This window comes from Carassius carassius, chromosome 3 (assembly GCF_963082965.1).
Source record: "Carassius carassius chromosome 3, fCarCar2.1, whole genome shotgun sequence".
Lineage (NCBI taxonomy): Eukaryota > Metazoa > Chordata > Actinopteri > Cypriniformes > Cyprinidae > Carassius > Carassius carassius.
Genome location: NC_081757.1, coordinates 5,698,129 through 5,717,868, shown reverse-complemented (window position 1 = coordinate 5,717,868; position 19,740 = coordinate 5,698,129). Strand labels below are relative to the sequence as shown.

Sequence of the window (19,740 nt, the reverse complement as noted above, 5' to 3'; positions counted from 1 at the left end):
TTTTTTTTTAGCAAATTTTCATTTTTGGGTGAACTGTTCCTTGAAGTTGAACCACTATAATACAGAATGTTATTAACAGTAAACAACAAAGTTGACTGTAGGGTTTCATAATTATATAAAATGGAATGGGATGGACAACTTTTTATTCAGCTACATAAGGAAGTTTGAAAAAGTTGTGTGTGTGTCTCTCTGTGTATCTCTCTCTAGACTATTGACTGTGGCTCTGTGACTGTGTCTGAGCTGGAGTTCACTGAAGACTTCAGCCTAAAGATAACGGCCAGCACCTTCTGTACAGTCAGTAGATCCAACTTCAAACACAAACACACATTTACCAACAAACTTGCAAACAAACTGTGATCATCATAGCTAATCAAGGTTGTCAGGTGTGAAGATTAATTAGGGGTGGGAAAATGGATTGGCCCTTTGATTGGATGGGATGGGTCAGGGAGCTCAGACATCAGTCTGGTTTGATGGACAGACAAGTATTCTTACAGGTGGAGGTAAAGACAGGCACGGAAAGGTTTACTTTAATTATTTCATGACCTAAATTCAACCACATATCTCCATTTGTGAGATCAAATAAGGTGGGAGGTTATTATAGGGAGATCTGATACAAAAATCTGTCATTATTTACTCACCCTTGTGTAAATTTTGAAATCTCAAGCTCGGTTTCTGGAACTTTTCATTGTTGTCATGTCTGTCAAGCTCCAAAAAGAACATAAAATACCATAAAAATCCCAAAAAAGTAAATGATATAGCTTGAAAAAGCCTTAGAGAGAATAAGATATTTAAAAAACAAAATCTTACCAACACCTATCTTTTTGAATGGTAGTATAGATTCAACGTAAGCTATATATTTCTCTGAAACCATACAGTATCTTTTTGTCAATAGTCACTGAAATCATCTTTTTAATATACATCATTTTAGAAGTTGTTGATTCAGCTTAATTGAGCTGGTGCAGTCACTTATGACACATTCTAGAACCAATGCCTTTTGGTTTTAAAAGAGTAATTGGGACTATTTTTATAGTGTTTTATTGGATCTTGAACAGCCTACATTGTAGGAAACAGCATGGACATTCTTGAGAGTTTCTTCTTTTGTGCTTCATTGAAAAATATTATACAGGTTTAGAACAACATGAGGGTGAGTAAATCCATTTCTGCGTGAACTATTCCTTTCAAGACAATATGTTCCTTTTTTTCTAGCTATATTGTGTGCTAGTTCACCATTTGTGTCGGGTGTATTTTATGGCGAGAGAGAGCATGTGTGTGTATCTGAAAGAGCGAGACTTGGTGAGAGGCGGTCAAAAAAAAGGCAGCTGAAATTTCAAGTGTAATTTTTCTTTTGTCTCCCAGGTTTTGTTCCTGCTTCTTTGTTATAACTTTTATGGATTAATCAATACTGTATTATTATCTCCCTTCCCCTTTCCGAGTTACTCTGTATTTAATGGACTTTGTAAACATCATCTAATTTCTCTGCTGCTCTCCAGTAATGGAAAAGCACATCCTGATTTCCTCCCCGTTTAAAAACTTCTATTTTTAGATAAGAGGCAGGTACAAGCAATTTGCAGTTTTTTAAATATCCTTGAATGTATTGAGGAAAATTCCATTTATAGTCAAAGATGGGATTCAGCGCCCTATTTTGCACTGCTTTGTCATGTAATTATGGAGGCACCCCAAAAACGGAGGGAAAATGCTGTCGTCCCCATGATTGAGTGCATGGACTTATTCTCCTGCCGACAGTCCATTCATCACATCAGGCTGCCTAACCTTGCATTAAATGAACAGCGCTACCCTGCGCTCTCGTGCTCGGCTGGCGGAAGACAAATAACACTCGCTCCTATAGTTGCACTGGTCCTCGGCTCACGTTGTCCACAGGGACGGCAGTCTCTCCTTACTCTCTCTCTCAGCATCTCTACTGCTTTCTCTTTAACCTCCCTCCTCTAGAAAAAAGTGTGTCACTCCTAATTTGTCAGATTCATTTTGATAAATTCAGTATGTATCGTTAAGCTCAGTTTTGGCCAAAGTACTGTGCCGCCTGTTTACTTTAAGTGTAGCATGAACGTTTTTTGAGAGTTTCTTCTTTTGTGGCTCTCTGAAAAATAACATACAGGTTTAAAACATCATGAGGGTGAGTAAATCCATTTCTGTGTGAACTATTCATTTCAGGACAATATGTTTGCTAGAAAAATACAGCTAACATTGAGGGTCTAGAGCTTGTATATTAGGTATAAAATGTTCATGACACGTCTTGTGCACTGCAGTTAAAGCACATCTGAAGATGGTTGTGCGTAATGTTTGCGTCAGTGGTGATTTGGCTTAAGGACACTTCATGTTACATCAAGCTGTGACAAGAACAATACTGGTAATGATCATACAGTATTTGGGGGGGGGGGGGGGGAGAAAGAGGGACAATGCTTGTTTTCTCCATATTTGTAAAATGTCAGTGGAGACAAGGCAATGAGTAGAAGTTAGCTATATGGAGTGTAAGCACTAACAGAAGTTCAGTTCTTTTAAAAAATGTGCTTAACTTAGAATTGGAAGTTAATTCCAATTAGACCTTTACAGTGTTACTAAATAATTTAATTTCAGATTATTTCTCTTTTGATGTACTTTTGAACTTTATATTCAAGAATCTAGCAAAAAAATATCAGTTTCCACAAAAAAATAAGCAGCATATGATTTTAATGTTGATAATAATTTAAATGTTTCTTGAGCACCAAATCAGCATATTAGAATGATTTCTGGAGGATCTTGTGAAACTGAAGACTGGAGTAATGATGCCGAAAATTCAGGTTTTCCATTACATTTAATATATATATATATATATTTAAGTACAAAACAATTATTTAAAATTGCAGTAATATTTCACATTGTAATGAATAAAATCTCCATAATCATCGGGAAGGAGGAGGCGGGAACCGGCGGACAATCAAATGATATTTTAATGATCAAAATAAACACAAAACAGCGCGTCAGCCCCTCACGGATGACAGACGCGCACAAATAAAAATCAAAACACAAACTAAAACCCAGGCCTGGTCCTCTCTCGTCCTTCACTGTCGTCGCTCCAGTTTTATATAATTCCATCTCCTCCGTGGGACTCGAGACCGGTGGGTCGAACAGGTGTCGTTCATCTCCAATCACTCCACCGGCCTCGCTCTGTTCCCACGTCTCTCGGCCCCGCCCCACTCGTCACACACATTATTATTGATTTTAGTGTACTTTTATTGAATAAATGCAGCTCTGTTGGCCAAAAGAGTCTTTGAAAAACATTTACAAATCTTTTAAATGAAAGTGTAGCTGGCTGTGCAATAAAACATTAGTCATTAACAACATCACTGTATCAAGATCCATCTGTTATGATTTATTGTGACCATCATGCATATTATTTCTGTCAAAAAGCACAGTGACATCTTGCAATGCGCTCATCCTGCATTTCTGACGACTTCAGAGACTGACTCGACATTTCCAGTGAATGTTAACAATGGGACATCTTTAGATATCCCAAATAGCAGAGACTCATTGGGTGAAATCAAGTCAGTGGAGTTTCAGTATAGATCATCAGTGTAAATGTCCATTTTATGCAAATTACACTTCCTTTTGTACATACTAGTTACTCTTTGTTAGTTCTTGGCCTCCAGTAGCCATCGCAAAATAGTAGTAATCGTGATCTAGCAAATGCATTTATCTCAAGTGACTTGCCTAATTAAGCTCTGAATCTAATAAAGCCTATTTTTTACTTTCTTATAATTAAAAATGCCCCAGAGTAATCAAAAAGGGGTTACTGTAAATGCATGATAGTTTATCAGCAGGGAAGTGAAGTTTGAGTACAAACAATTCTGCAATCGTTACTCTATTTTTGTTACTGCTTTTCTAGTGGCCACATTAAGATTTTTATTGGCATGATAAAAGCTACTTGTTTTTTAGAACAGTATGTACAGGATGGCCTACAATTTAATTGAGAGAAATGTTTAAGAAACAAAGATTTTGGGAGAAAGATATTAAGTTTTGGAAAACTGGTTCGCAAGTTTATCCATGTCCTTGCTATCCCAAGTGATGTGTGATGTATCATGCACACAAATACTCATCTCTCATGATGCATACAGTTGTTTTGCATTGTAATGTGCACAAAAATTATTCTGTTGCATGAACGATTGTGCTTTGCTTTGTGAGAGAGACTAATAATTACTAGAATGTGAGGCTATTTTAAAAACACCAGTTCCAGCAGAGTGTCAAACTAGAGGCAGTAGTGTACAAACCCTCTCACCGCATAAGTGTTTAAGCAACACTGTCGATTTTAACAGGCTGGAGGAAGGACATGCACGTGCCCAAACACCAGTATGGCTCATCCAGTCATAGATTTTACTCTGTTTTAGTTAAAAGATTTTTATTATACATTTTTAGATCAGAAGATGTAAATGGAGGGCATATAGCACCACATCTAGTGGTTTTTCCATTGTTCATGAACAGTTGAATATAACAGGAGGCAACATTTTTACCACTTATTTGTTCAAATGACCTGAAATAGTATGAAGTTATTTTTAGTAATTTTCAAGACAAAAAGTGTTGTGATCCTCTTCTAAGAGAAGCAAGAAAGGCTGTATTTGTTCTGTTTTAACTAATGATAGGCTACCACTTTTCTTCAGCATTTCTGCCTCTCTCTATACTCCACTTTATGTAGGTGACTGTGAGTGTTCCTGCAGTAATGTCCTTCCCCTCTAATTAAACCCTGTGCATTTGTTTCCAGTGCGGCGGAACGTCAAACTCTGAGGGAAAAGCAGAATAACAGGAATGGGAGCTTCGTTGGCATTGGTGTGTGTTATGCACAGAATAAGGGAGACGCCGGGTGGAGAAGGAGGAGGGGGGTAGAGAGCTCGAGGTGGTCGAGTGTGACGCCTCGCATGCGTGAATAAACCCCATCAAAAGCGCATTAGCTCCCCTTCCTTCGCAGCTCGCTGCATAATTGTATCTGGCTGCACCACGCTCTGCTCCGACATGATAACGCTGGAAAGGGCTTGATGATGAATTGCTCCCCGTTGGTGTTAGCGATGATGATAATTATTAATTTTCCCTCGACCTGTTCTCCAGGTAGCCTCGCTGAGTGGCACTGTGCGCCGCCTCCTGGGCCGGGAAACAGCTCGCGCGCATCACTTATCTCCCGACATTCCCCGGATGTGAAGGCTGAACACTTTGATGAGAATAAAAAGCCTCCGTTTCCACCATTTATCCCCCTTTTCCCCGCGCAGCTCGGGCTTTTGTGTCTTCTCTTTCACTCCGCCCCGGTGCGTTAACGGGGGTGGTTTTATTTTGTTTTATTTCTGGCAGGGAGTTATTTGGCTCTGACCCCTGTGTTTTCAGTGCGCATCCTCTTTTGTCGGGTCTTGGTTTCTGTTAACATTTCTGGGCAATTTATGCTGACAAAAAGGATGAACCCGTTTAAAGAAAAGCGGTTTGGAGATGCAGAATTTTATTATTATTATTATTTTTTAATAAAAGACTCTCCGATTTATGGCAAACAAGGAAAAAATGTATGCACCACCTTGCTATTTTATTACAATTACTACTATTAATTATATAAAATTATCGGAAGACTGTAATTGAAGGTAAAATGTATTTGAGAAAACATATTAAGATATAAAGGCCTATTGTTTATAATAAAATTATGACCATATTAGAAATATAATTGATTGTAATTATTATAGTAAATGTTAAAAAATATAAAAAAAAAATATACTTTTTTTTTTTTTTTTTTACAAATCTATAAATGTAAACAATTACATGTTAACTCTTTGCAATTCTGTTTTTTAATAGTGCCTTAAATAAGCCCATACGAATGAATCACACAGAACAGAAGTTGTTTGTGGATGTGGTGCTAAACCCTTGATTATGTTGCTGTGGCTTTGTCCTCTTAAAGCTATTTTAACAGAAGATGAGGAGGATTAATAGGTGGGTGTTCTGCTCTGGTTTGTAAGGGAGGGAGAGAGGCACAGGCATTAAGCCAGAGCTGTATTTCTCCCCACAAGGTCCCTGAGATACTTCAGGCAGAATGGCCCACATTATCACTACAGTGTCCCCTGGGAGTTCACAGGGTGACTGCGCTCTACTGCGCTCTGCTCTGCTCTGCTCTGCTCTGCTCTGCTCTGCTCTGCTCTGCTCTTCTCTGCTCTTCTCTGCTCTTCTCTCTCTCTCTCTCTCTCTCTCTCTCTCTCTCTCTCTCTCTCTCTCTCTCTCTCTCTCTCTCTCTCTCTCTCTCTCTCTCTCTCTCTCTCTCTGTGTGTGTGTGTCAATCTGTGAGAAGGTGTGTGCCGTGACACACCTCATCCTTTCATTCAAGGAAATCCTCCTCAATTTACACATTTTATAATTAAATAAATACTGTAGAAATGTAAATTACTCCTTTCCAGTAAATTGCGGGTTTTTTTTGCTGATTGTAAACAGTTGCATATGAGAAATATTGAACTTGGAAACCATGTGAGTCATCAAAAGAGAAAGTTATGAAATGTTTGTCCCCAATCAATCATATTTATGAGCTGTTGTCATCAGCAATGACAAAGTGAAAGTGAAGTGACATTCAGCCAAGTATGGTGACCCATACTCAGAATTTGTGCTCTGCATTTAACCCATCCGAAGTGCACACACACAGAGCATTGAACACACACACACACACTGTGAACACACACCCGGAGCAGTGGGCAGCCATTTATGCTGCGGCGCCCGGGGAGCAGTTGGGGGTTCGATGCCTTGCTCAAGGGCACCTAAGTCGTGGTATTGAAGGTGGAGAGAGAACTGTACATGCACTCCCCCCACCCACAATTCCTGCCGCCCCGGGACTCGAACTCACAACCTTTCGATTGGGAGTCCGATTCTCTAACCATTAGGCCACAACTTCCCCATAAAGTTCATCTCTGGTGTGCCAAATGACTCGCAAATCCACTCTTTCTAACGCATTCAATAAGCAATTAGCCCTGATTTGGTAATTATTGCTCCACATAATGTTCATTACAAGCCATAATTACACTGACCTGACTTTATTTCTATCACACCTTCAGTGATGTCTCTTGATCTTAACTGTCATTTCTGATAAAAAGTGATTTGCTTGGATTTAAGAATTGTTGAATTTTTATACACTCCTAAGAATAAAGGATCTTTATTGGCATCTTTGGTTCCACGGAGATCCTTTAACATCCATGGAATCTTTCTATTGCACAATCATTTCTATTGTTTTTTTTTCAGATTATTCTTCACACTAAAAAAAAATGGTTCTATTAAGAACTATTCACTGAAAGGTTCTTTGGGGAACCCAAAATGGTTATTCTATGCAATCACAGCAAATAAAACAATTTGGACCTTTATTTTTAAGAGTGTAATATAATTATGATTCAAAGACTGATTATCTGTCTACACATTTAGGATCTACCAAAGCACTTGGGACAGAAAGTAAATGTATATTTTATTTTAAGCAACTTTAAAATATGGCATTGTTGCACAAGTCATTTTAAGGTATTTTGTAAATTTGTACATTGTGGGCAGATTTCTGAAATGACTATTGTATTTTATTTTAAGTCTGTAGCATCTTCAGATCATAACTATTGAATTGGACAGAAAGTCAATTTATAAGTTAACTAAATTTAGTAACTTTAAAATAGTGTATAGTTTCATTAGTCTATACATTTTTAAGGTATTTTGTAAGTTGTGTGCAGCTTTTTATTTTATATTATTAATTTTATTTTTAAACCTTATTTTATGGGCAAGGATGCTTTACAAACTATATTTAATTTCAAAAGAGTCAAAACTAAAAATGCTGCTGCCAGTGTATTAGTTAAAGGAAAAAGCATTTAAATTTAAACTCTCTTTTTAAACATCTTTTTGAATTTTTCCATTTTCAATGTGCCATTGCCGTGCTTAAATCTCTATTCATGCCCCATTTTTATAAGTCTGTTTGTCATAATTAAGATTCACTTTCAGTTTATAATTGGAGTTAATTTAATAAAGCAGGTTTAAAATGTTTAGTTATGTTAAGGTGTTTTTTTTTTAATTAAAGTTGAAAATACTCCAGATTTGGTTAAAGAAAATAGTGGCTCCAGTAAACAGCTTGCTTAAAATTTAGTCACCTCTGATTTTTCTCCCCACTCTTTATTTTTAAACATCTTTGAGGTGTCTTTTTTTTATTGTTGTCTTGCTTACCTTTCTCTTTATGCCCCGTTTTCTCTCTATCAGTGTATTCTCTCTCTCTCTCTCTCTCTCTCTCTCTCTTCTCATTGATTGCGCTCTTTGTGTGAGCGAGCAGACCCTCGTGTTGTCAGCTGCGTCAGGATTAAAAGCTATTAGTTCTGCATCATTGCCACTACAAGTATGCTCCTGAGATTGATAGAGTTGCTCCGCCATCATTTGGGGGCAGGTTGGGACAAAAAAAGGGTAGTTTTCATTTCCATAATACTGGGTATTTTACACACTGTGTGTATTAACACAGAGAACAAACAAAAAGGATTATTATTAATCACTAGGCTTTATTAAATAAAAGGATTATCTTTGTAGATGGAGCGTTTCCACATCACTGTGCTTTTTTAAATTACTTGTCAACATGTCTGTTTTTACCCTGTTTTGCTAATTGCTTCCTTTTGGCCTGAACACATGTGAGCATTTATGAAAATGTCATGTTCTAACCTCTCTCTCCCATTTCATTCCAGGCCATCGTGGGCTATTTTGACATTTTCTTCGACAAGAGCTGCGGAAACCAGGTAAGCAATAGTGCTGTGCTGTACTGTTTAACAGTGAGCAATTGCGGTCACGCATTGACGTCTTTTAGGCCCGAGGCAATCGCAATGCAATCGCCAGCCTCTCATACCTAAATGCTGAAATAAGCATTTGCCTTCCTCCAGTGGCCAACTGGAACAGGCAAGGAAATAAGCTAAACCCATCAGGCACTGGGAGAGCGATCGTGCACTGGGTTCTGATAATATGAGTTTAAGCAGGAGGATATGGAAGGATCTTACGTCTTTTGTCCTGTTTTTGATGTTTGAGAACTTTGTTTAAACTGCAGCATCTGAGTTTGTGTTAATGATCTGGTGGAGAACCACAGCAATTGGTTTGTTTTTAAAAATTTTATTTAGGCCCATTTTCTGTCTTCACACTTCTCTGTAGTTTGCCTAAATTTAGTGTCTATTGTCACCTTGTAATAAAGTTGTAATTAAAAAAATGTGCACTACACTTTTTTTCATTGAACTTTACACTGCCACCTATTGGCCTGGATGTATGGAAGCTTATTTCCGTTATTCCGATATTACATTTTTTAAAAAGTAATTGTGAATTTTTATCTCTAAGTTTTTATCACACTTGTGAGTTTATATCTTATGATTCTGATTAGGGCTGTGTGATATGGGGAAAATATCTAATTGCGATTTTTTTTTTGACAGATATTGCGATTGCGATTTGATTTATGATTTTTAATTTGCAAAGTCAAGCTTCAGCTCAATATTGTCAATAATGTGCAGCACAGTATGAGTATAATTACCCTGCTAAAAAAAAAAAAAAAAAAAGAAAACTGAAAATCTTAGTTTCCATGAAACCATTACAAATTTACTTTTTGTTTTTGGCATTATTCCAATAGGAATTACTGTTCCTATTGGCTTGCTATTACTTCCTATTACTGTTGTTCTATCCAATACAATTCCCATTGTAACCCTGAAATCCTTTAAATTTTTAATTGTGTTTTGGGAGGGGTTTTATATATATATAATAATAAAAAAAATTATTATTATTTTTTTATTAATTTTTTTTTTCAGCAGACAAGATTATAATGGTATAACTAATTTTATATATATTATTTGTTAATATTTATTTGAATGAAGTTTGACAACAAAACTGAGTATTTCAACATATTCACTTACAGAATCAATCAATTTTCTCTCTTATCAGTCAATTTTCAATGTAAGCAAAGCATGGCAAGATCATTTTCCTGTTTATTTTAACATAAACAGGTTTTTAATATAACTGTGTTTTAATTTTAGGTCATGTTCTCCACTGCTCCAGACTGCACTAAGACTCACTGGAAACAAACAGTGTTCTTACTAGAAAGCCCTATTCCTGTCAAAACCGGTTTGTACCCTGTTCACACATGCTTCCTATTTGTTTTAACTGTCTTCACACCAGTGTTTGCATGTACTAGTGTCTGTCTTTTAACTGTGATGAGATCTGGCAAGTACATATGCAGCCATCACCTTTCTTTAAAACACAAAAAAGATGTGTGTCCCAGGGAGGTGTATCTTATCTATCTTTACTCTGACAGTTGATTTTTAGACTGTGACACAGGTTATCTGTCAGTCATTGAGAGAAAGACACATGATTGAGCAGTTCTAGAGCCCGTCCACATAAACAATGCAGTTTGTTCTTTCTGTTGATAAATATATATGATGATAAAGTATGTGGTGTCTTCAGAATCATTCCAACAGGGTGTCAAGATGACACAACACATCAGGTTTGTAGATAATTTATTTAGGGGCATTGTTTTTGTGAGCCATATGTTTTATGTTCTTTAAAATCATATGACTGGTTGATGTTGTGTGTGATCTGATTACATGGTATTTTCACATAGAACCAATAAAGCCCTGTTCACACCAAGAACGATAACTATAAAGATAACTATAAAGATAACGATATTAGCGTCCACACCAGCGAACGAAATCGTCTGTTTATTCTGAGTGCACGTGCGTCTGCCGCTTTAAATCCTCGAGCTCGTTACAGCAGGATGGATTCTGATTGGATGTCAATGTTTATATCATTCATCAGCTGGAAAAAAATTGTTCTGAAAATGATTCCAACGATACCGTTTCTCTGTGCCTTTATCGTTATAGTTGTAGTGTGGACTCTGCCATTCTTTAATATTGAGAACGATTTTTAGAACTATATCTTTTTCGTTATCTTTATAGTTATCGTGCTTGGTGTGAACGGGCCTTAATCCATTGACTTTTTGTGATCCCAAAGGATTCTAACCACTTAACACATTTTTAAATATGCTTACAATATGCTTGCTCTGTCACCACTTAAGATTAAATATTAGAAAATTAAACTGAAAGTTTCTTTTAATTTTTTTTAATTCAAATCTATTCAAATTGAATCATGTAAATAAGCAAACGTACACAAAATCAAATGCACTGTGTGTGTGTGTATTAGTGCTGTCAAACGATTTTTTGTTAACATAGTATATGTGTGAGTACTGTGTATAATTATGTACATACAAATACACACACATGCGTGTATATATAAAAAATTTACATGTATATCCATATAATTTATATTATTTATAAATATATTTCATATATAAACGACTTATTTTTTTTACATATATACAGTGGGTACAGAAAGTATTCAGACACCTTTAAATCTTTCACTCCCTTTTCACAAATCTTTTCACAGCCATTTGCTAAAATCATTTAAGTTTTTTTTTATTTCTTATCAATGTACACACAGCACCCCATGTTGACAGAAAAACACAGAATTGTTGATATTTTTGCACATTTATTAAAAAGTAAGTATTCAGACCCTTTTTTTCTCAGTATTTAGTAGAAGCACCCTTTTGATCTAATACAGCCATGAGTCTTTTTTGGAAAGATGCAACAAGTTTTTCAAACCTGGATTTGGGGATTCCTCCTTGCAGATCCTCTCCAGTTCTGTCAGGTTGGATGGTAAACGTTGGTGGACAGCCATTTTCAGGTCTCTCCAGAGATGCTCAACTGGGTTTAAGTCAGGGCTCTGGCTGGGCCCTTCAAGAACAGTCACGGAGTTGTTATGAAGCCACTTCTTCGTTATTTTAGCTGTGTGCTTAGGGTCATTGTCTTGTTGGAAGGTGAACCTTCGGCCCAGTCTGAGGTCCTGAGCACTCTGGGGAAGGTTTTCGTCCAGGATATCCCTGTACTTGGCCGCATTCATCTTTCACTCAATTGCAACCAGTCGTCCTTTCCCTGCAGCTGAAAAACACCCCCACAGCATGATGCTGCCACCTCCATGCTTCACTGGGTGGGACTGTATTTGGACAGGTGATGAGCAGTGCCTGGTTTTCTCCACACATACCGCTTAGAATTAAGGCCAAAAAGTTCTATCTTGGTCTCATCAGACCAGAGAATCCTTCAGGTGTTTTTTAGCAAACTCCATGGGGGATTTCTTGTGTCTTGCACTGAGGAGATGCTTCCGTCGGGCCACTCTGCCATAAAGCCCCGACTGGTGGAGGGCTGCAGTGATGGTTGACTTTCTACAACATTCTCCCATCTCCCGACTGCATCTCTGGAGCTCAGCCACAGTGATCTTTGGGTTCTTCTTTACCTCTCTCACCAAGGCTCTTCTCCCCCGATAGCTCAGTTTGGCCAGACAGCCAGCTCTAGGAAGGGTTCTGGTCGTCCCAAACGTCCTCCATTTAAGGATTATGGAGGCCACTGTGCTCTTAGGAACCTTAAGTGCAGCAGAACCTTTTTGTAACCTTGGCCAGATCTGTGCCTTGCCACAATTCTGTCTCTGAGCTCTTCAGGCAGTTCCTTTGACGTCATGATTCTCATTTGCTCTGACATGCACTGTGAGCTGTAAGGTCTTATATAGACAGGTGTGTGGCTTTCCTAATCAAGTCCAATCAGTCTAATCAAACACAGCTGGACTCAAATGAAGGTGTAGAACCATCTCAAAGATGATCAGAAGAAATGGACAGCACCTGAGTTAAACATACGAGTGTCACAGCAAAGGGTCTGAATACTTTAGGACATGTGATATTTCAGTTTTTCTTTTTTAATAAATCTGCAAAAATGTCAACAATTCTGTGTTTTTCTGTCAATATGGGGAGCTGTGTGTACATTAATGAGGAAAAAAAATTAACTTAAATTATTTTATTAATGGCTACAATATAACAGAGTGAAAAATTTAAAGTCTGAATACTTTCCGTACCCACTGTACATGCATGTCTGTGTATTTTTATATACTAAATAATAATAAATATACACTGTACGCACACATATATTATGTAAGCAAAAACTGTTATTTTGAATGTAATTAATCGTTTGACAGCACTAATATGTTTGTGTGTGTGTGTGTGTATGTATGTATATATATATATATATATATATATATATATATATATATATATATATATATATATATATATATATAATGACAAACTTTACATTTTTATTAAATAATTGTTTATTACAGACTTTTTAAAATTATAAACTGTAAAAAAGTCTTATATTGGTTATATTTTGTAATGTAGAGTATTCGTAAATATATATAATACACATATAAGTTTGAAAAGGCTTTTACTTTTAGTTATGTTACTTATTATTAATAAGATTAATGTAATTGTAATGTTACTACGGTTATATTAACTGACAAATAATACAAATAGTGCTTTTTGCCCATATAAAATGATTTGGTTCCTTTAAAGAGGATTCAAGTCTAAGAAATACCATAAAAAACGTAATTGATATCAGCCAGAAACTGATTCATTTATATGTAAATTTCTTTGTCATTTTATTTTAATATTTATTTTAATTTATATTATTTGTTTTTAACTGGCTTTTGCAAAATTACACTCATATCTGCCCTCTGTTGTTTAAAAGAAGCAAACAATGGGAAGAAAACTATATAAATTATGAGAGGAAAGTGAATCAGAATCTGAAAGTCTTTAAAAAAAAAATCATATTGCCTCATGTTTAGGTATAAAAGCAAAACAGACCATCTACACTTAGATCAAGGCTCTGTATGTCCATAGATGGCGAGACAGCATCCTGGCCGTGCTAACAGATGAAGTGTGTCTTATCATAATGGAAATCGGAGAAATGTCATCTGATGCGCAGATGGATGAAGGTGCTTTAGCCAGTTTCTCTGATACAGGACACTATTATAAATGACTGTGGCCTAACTGTAGCTGTCCACGGGCATTACCATGGACAGTTCCTGCAGGAGCCGTTCAATGATAACTTGAAGGTCAGCTAACACTACTGCATTGCTGACACCAGTGTCAGATTATAATCAGAAGTCACAGTTGTGTGATTATATTGTATGGCATATTTGAATATGTTGCAGTAGCTCCAAAAAATGGCAAATCTATAGTTTTATAGTGACTAACCTTTATTCATAGTTCATATTTCCTCACATGCACACTCACCTAGAGTAGCTCTGCGAATGGCCTATTGCCTCCTTATTGACACCATATTAGTTTAGAGTTTTGGTTTTTCTATTTGCTTTGCTGTTGTACACATGTTGTCATGTGTAAATGTGTGTAATGAAAAGATAAGAGCAAAACTGGTATAAGAGAAACATGTTTGGGGGAACAAGTGTTTTTGGGTATGTACCATGATTATATTATAGTATAATTTGGAGTACCATGTATAGATTTGTTTAACATCCTATAAGAATGACAATTTTGGGTTGCACTTTATTTTACAGTACGTGTACTAACATGTACTTGTAGTGCACTTACAGTGTATTTATCTAAGAAAGTTCTGGTAATACAAGGTAACTACATGGGGTAGGGTTAGGTGTAGGGGTAGGTTCAGGGTTAGTACCTAGTTATTACATAGTTATTGTAATTACTATAATAAGTACATAGTATGTACATGGGGAACAGGACTGTAAAATAAAGTGCTACCCAATTTTGTCATCATTCAGTACCATGGTACTTTACTGTTCAAACGTTTGGGGTCAGTTTTTTTGAAATAATACTTTTATTCAGCAAAAACAGTAGGTTGATAGAAAGTATGCATCAAAGAATATTGAAATGATATTGGCTTCCACAAAATAAATAAATAAATGTGTGAGCGCGTGTGTGTGTGTGTGTGTGTGCGTGTGTGCGTCTGTGTGTATAAGCAGCACAACTGATTTAAACATTTCTCAAATCAGTGATAGAAAACAGCAAATTCACATGCTGAAAATTCAGCTTTGCAATAGCAGAAAAAAAAGATATGTGTAATGAGTGAAAATAGACAAGTTGTTTTAAATTATAATTATCTTTCATAATATTACTGTTTTTAATGTATTTTCATCAAATAAATATAGCCTTGGAGAGTAAGACTAAATGAGTAAGGAATCGTTCACAGATGATGCACAACTAGAAACGTCTAAAAGTTTTTTTTTTTTTTTTTTACTTAATTTGGCACCTTGAAAAATTACTTTTCATTTTAATCAATAAAAATTTATCATGACAAAGATAAGAACCACATTCTCCTGTAATGAATCTCATAAAAATAGGAATCTTTTCAAATAATATTGGGAATTACATTTGACATTCTTCTCACTTGAATTATAAATACTAGATTCATAACTTGTGAATTTAAATTGGATTTTTTTTTTCCAAACAGTAACAGTAGTGTGTTTTTGTGTTGTATATCACCAGGCTGTCATTTGTATAGAATAAATGATCGTAAGAAGAAAAATGCATTCCTGTCAGCCCACGCTCAGGTTGCGTGGATTCTTCTCCTGTTTGTGTTTTAGTAATTACTTTTCAGTGGTGTGATGAGAGGGGAGGTAGACTATTCAACGGAAATGCAAAACGCCCTCAGAAACGCCTTCAGATGCTGTCGCATCAATTAAAGCAGCCGTCATTTGTCATGATTAATTGGTTTTGCCGATCATTAAAAGGAAAAGATGAGAACATTTCCTTGAAAAGCTTTGTTTGTCATGTGTAACCAACCTTTAAAGTCGAATAAAAGAGGTCACCCTGTGTTGAGTGGTCTTGGGACATTTTGAGGGTAGAAAGTGTACGTCATGTCTGCTCTCCAAATAAGTTTTCAAAAGCCTATATATTGGTAATAGACTTGAAGAACAAGGCTGCTTATTGGAATCAACCATGCAATGCTTTCTGTAGTACTTTTAAATAGTTTAAACTAACAGGAAATGCAGTCGGTCTGCAGTGTGAAAAGGTCCTTGAGGTGTCATAGCAAGGTTCCTTTAGGAGGAGGTGCGATTATTTGATAGACGGGGGCACTGTGGTTAGCTGGTGATTCCGAAGGCCTGTTTTATGCATCTCCTTTACAGGGGCCACAGATTTATGAGGTTATGCGCTGCAGAGCGAGAGAGGTGTTGTACAATATAATGCAGCTTTTGTATCTTGTGCTGCAGTGTTGGGGAAGACTTTTTTCCCCCTGAAAACTGCTATAATGATTGAACATTACATATACTGATACTGTATATTTAATTTACATGTTGCAAAAGTAATCTCTTTCAAAGCGTTAAATAGTTCTCCCAAAAAATTGAATTCTGTCATCATTTAACTTCATATGTTTCAAATCTCTCTCTCTTTTTCTCTTTAAAATCCAATGTGGTTTTGGATCCCACTGACTTTCATTATATGGACAAAACAGTTTGTGTTGTGCAGAAGAAATGTATCATTACATCACTTGCTCACCAATTTGCTCTGCAGTGAATGGGTGCCCTCAGAATGAGTCCAATCAGAGTCCAAACAACTGATAAAAACGTCACAGTAATCCACAAACAATCCACATGACTCCAGTTCATCAATTAAAGGGGTCATATGATGCAATTTCAATTTTTCCTTTCTCTTTGGAGTGTTACAATTTCTTGGTGAATGAAGAAGATCTGTAACGTAGCAAAGACTGAAGTCTCAAATCCAAAAAGATATCTTTTATCAAAGTTTAGACTCGTCAACGCCCTCCTAAAACGGCTCAATCAAACACACCCCACATGTCTACATTCGTGAACCTAGGAGAGAAGGTAATTCTGACTTTGCTACGACAATCTGGCGCTTCTGAATCAGCTACTGTAAGTATGTTTTGTTATTAGTTTAAGTATTTGCTATTGAATATTCAAATGCAGAGTTTTGTGTGTGTGTGTGTGTGTGTGTGCGTGCGTGCGTATGCGCGTGTGTGTGTGTGTGTGTGTGTGTGAGAGAGAGAGAGAGAGAGAAAGGGTCATACAGTAGAGTCAGCTGTCTTAACCATCCGTGGCTTGTGTACTACAAACACATACAAGCTTAATCACTGTGTCTGTCACACCACTCTGTTCCCCTTTTGGGCTTGAACTGATGGTAAAACTAAGGACATTATTATTTAACATTTTTATATTTATTTTGAAAGATGAAGCTCGTGATTATGGAAAGGGGCGTTGCATTTCTGACGAGTGCTTGCAGTGTTCAGCCAATCACAATGCACTGGGTCAGTTGGCCAATCAGAGCAGAATGTGCTTGTCAGAATTGGAGGACTTTGTAGCAAACAACATGTTTGAGAGAGGTGGGCCATAGAGGACCTAAAATAATGTACAGTATTGGAAAAAGAATGTGTTTTTTAAACATTAAAGCATGTCAACATATTCTTTAACACCAAATACAGAAAATAATTATCTTTAAAAAAGCATCATATGACCCCTTTAACATCAAAAGTTGGACATTTGTAATAAACAAATCCATCAAGATGTTTTAATTTTTAACTGTCACTTAAATAATATCCATTGTAGTTTATTATCCATAATAACACTTGTCTGTCCCCTGTCATCTTTTCACATCTACTGACATATTTGTTTTTAACTGTTTTGGACTGTTCTTTCTTCTAAACTGTGCTTGATTTATGAATATTTATCTTCTGATTCAGAAGCGATTATGTTTTCACTGGAGAAAGCAGTATTATGGATGGAAGACTAGTAACAGTTTAAGCTAGAAATGTTACAAACGTGCAACTTTTTGCTTCACAAGATATTAATTCATGGAGTGGTGTGGATTATTGTGATGTATTTATCAGCTGTTTGGGCTCTCGTTCTGACGGCACCCATTCACTGCAGAATAAATTTCACCAAATCTGTTCAAAAGCAGAAACAAACTCATCTTGGATGGCCTTAGGGTGAGTAAATGTTCAGCAAAGTTAAATTTGTTTGGTTGTTTTGGTTGAACTATTCCTTTAAATAAATATTTGCATAGACTATAATGCTTGTTCTGTACATTTACACACCAGCTTGTTTGATTAGCAGTCACATTATCGAGGAATACATCAAGATGTTTTACGTTGTCTCATTCATTTCTCGTTTCAGCCTCCGTCACCCTTGGTTTCATTGGCATGTTTAATGCAAATGGTACGCTGATGTATGACGGTTCTAGAAGCAGCCTTGTCTCCTTCATTTAATTAATGTGCACCAACAGCTCCTTTCTAATAGATTGCAAATATTTTGCTCACCTCTGTGGTCTCAGAAAAAAAACTTCCAGTAACTACATCCCAAACTGCTTTACTCTAAGATTTAACCAGGAAGTCTAGGGTCAAGTAATTTCACTCTCTGTCTCTTGGTTCTCTCTACAGACCTCTGTGTATCAAAGCCCATTGGCAGTAAGTGGGCAAGTGTTTGTTATGAAGTGCAGACACACACCAGTGTGATGCACACAGCCATTTTCTGCAGGGCGCTTAAGTTTTATAGATCTTTCTATCATTTGTGCTCATACTGGTCAAGAGAAAACCCACTGCACGTGCTTTTTACTTTTGGTAGGCAATATGAGATCTGTCAAGTTGTCACTGCACAGCTGATTTTAATTAAAGGAGTTCTTGCTAGATCAATTGTTTTACAAAAAAAAAAAAAGGCTTCAGCTTTTTTATTTTTTTTTATTTTGTGTGTGCTTTTTTGCTATTGAACAAACATTTTGATGATTCTATTCCAGACACATTATTGCAAGACTTGTTTGCCAAGTAGATTTTCATAGGCCTGTTCACACCAAGAATGATAATAACTACATTAGCATTCACATAAATGCTTATTCACTTAAATTATTTTCTGTTATTATAATTATGTAAGGTTGGGAATTGTATGAAATTTTAGAGTTCTGATTCTGCCTAATGATTCCAAATCCATTATTAAACTATTCCATTTCCATAAAAAAAAAAAAAAAATTATATATATATATATATATATATATATAAATTATATATATGTACAATTATTGCTAATTATGTGCAAAAATAATTAGCAATAAAGTTCTTTCTGACTTCTGAGAATTTAATCTGTGTTTTCTGCGTTCTGGTAAAGCTCCCAGTGCTTTGCTAACGGATTGCACCAGAAACAGAAACAATACTTGTGGTATAGACTTCCCTATTGTCATAGACTTAGAATTATTATTTAAAATTTATAGTATTTGTCTTTCGTGTGAACAGGCCTCAGTGGTCTTGTACTTGCATCCCAAAAATTTTTTGGGGGTTAAGGAAAAGTGAATTGTGAAATAATTTATTTTTTATGTTCTTTTAAGGGGATCATTTGATAGTAAAAGGTACAAGAAAACCAATGTGACAGTTGCAGCGCACTGTGACGGTCACATCTGACTTCTCCCCATCTCCTCATGTCAAAATGCTGCAGTCAGCATATTTTAATCTGATGCAACCTGCAGCAAAGAAAGAAATGATGGGGAGCGGAGGGCTTGTTTGCCAAATGGGTAAACATTCATTTACGTCTGGCAGTGAAACGTGAAGTTAATCAAAGTGATTATCTGGTGTAATCATCGTCATTGTCTTCAGGCCTTTCTTATAAACTGTGCAGCCTGTATTCCTACTGTAGTTGTACTGTAGAGAAGCAGCAGCTTTCTCTGCCATCTGGAGCCAAGCTGCATGTCATCCTCCCCTGATTCACTGTCAGCTTTCTCTTCTCAGCTAGTTTCAGTTTTGTTCAATGAGAGGCAGTAGATATTCCCACTTTTGGTATTACACAGCTCCGAGTTTTGACAGAAAAGTGTCATTTGTGGCTGAGCTATATGGTAATAAAAAGTGAATATTTACTCTT

The 19,740-nt window shown here is 36.4% G+C and overlaps 1 protein-coding gene across 1 annotated transcript in view; it reads left to right on the top strand.

The window, feature by feature from the left end:
- The window catches only part of LOC132127961 (protein arginine N-methyltransferase 3-like), a 58,328-nt gene that overhangs the window by 38,274 nt on the left and 314 nt on the right, over positions 1-19,740 (top strand). The window contains exons 12-14 of the mRNA XM_059540153.1: positions 208-294; positions 8,691-8,741; positions 10,011-10,098. Of these exons, the coding sequence (XP_059396136.1) occupies positions 208-294; positions 8,691-8,741; positions 10,011-10,098 (226 nt within the window). The remainder of the gene's footprint in view (positions 1-207; positions 295-8,690; positions 8,742-10,010; positions 10,099-19,740) is intronic.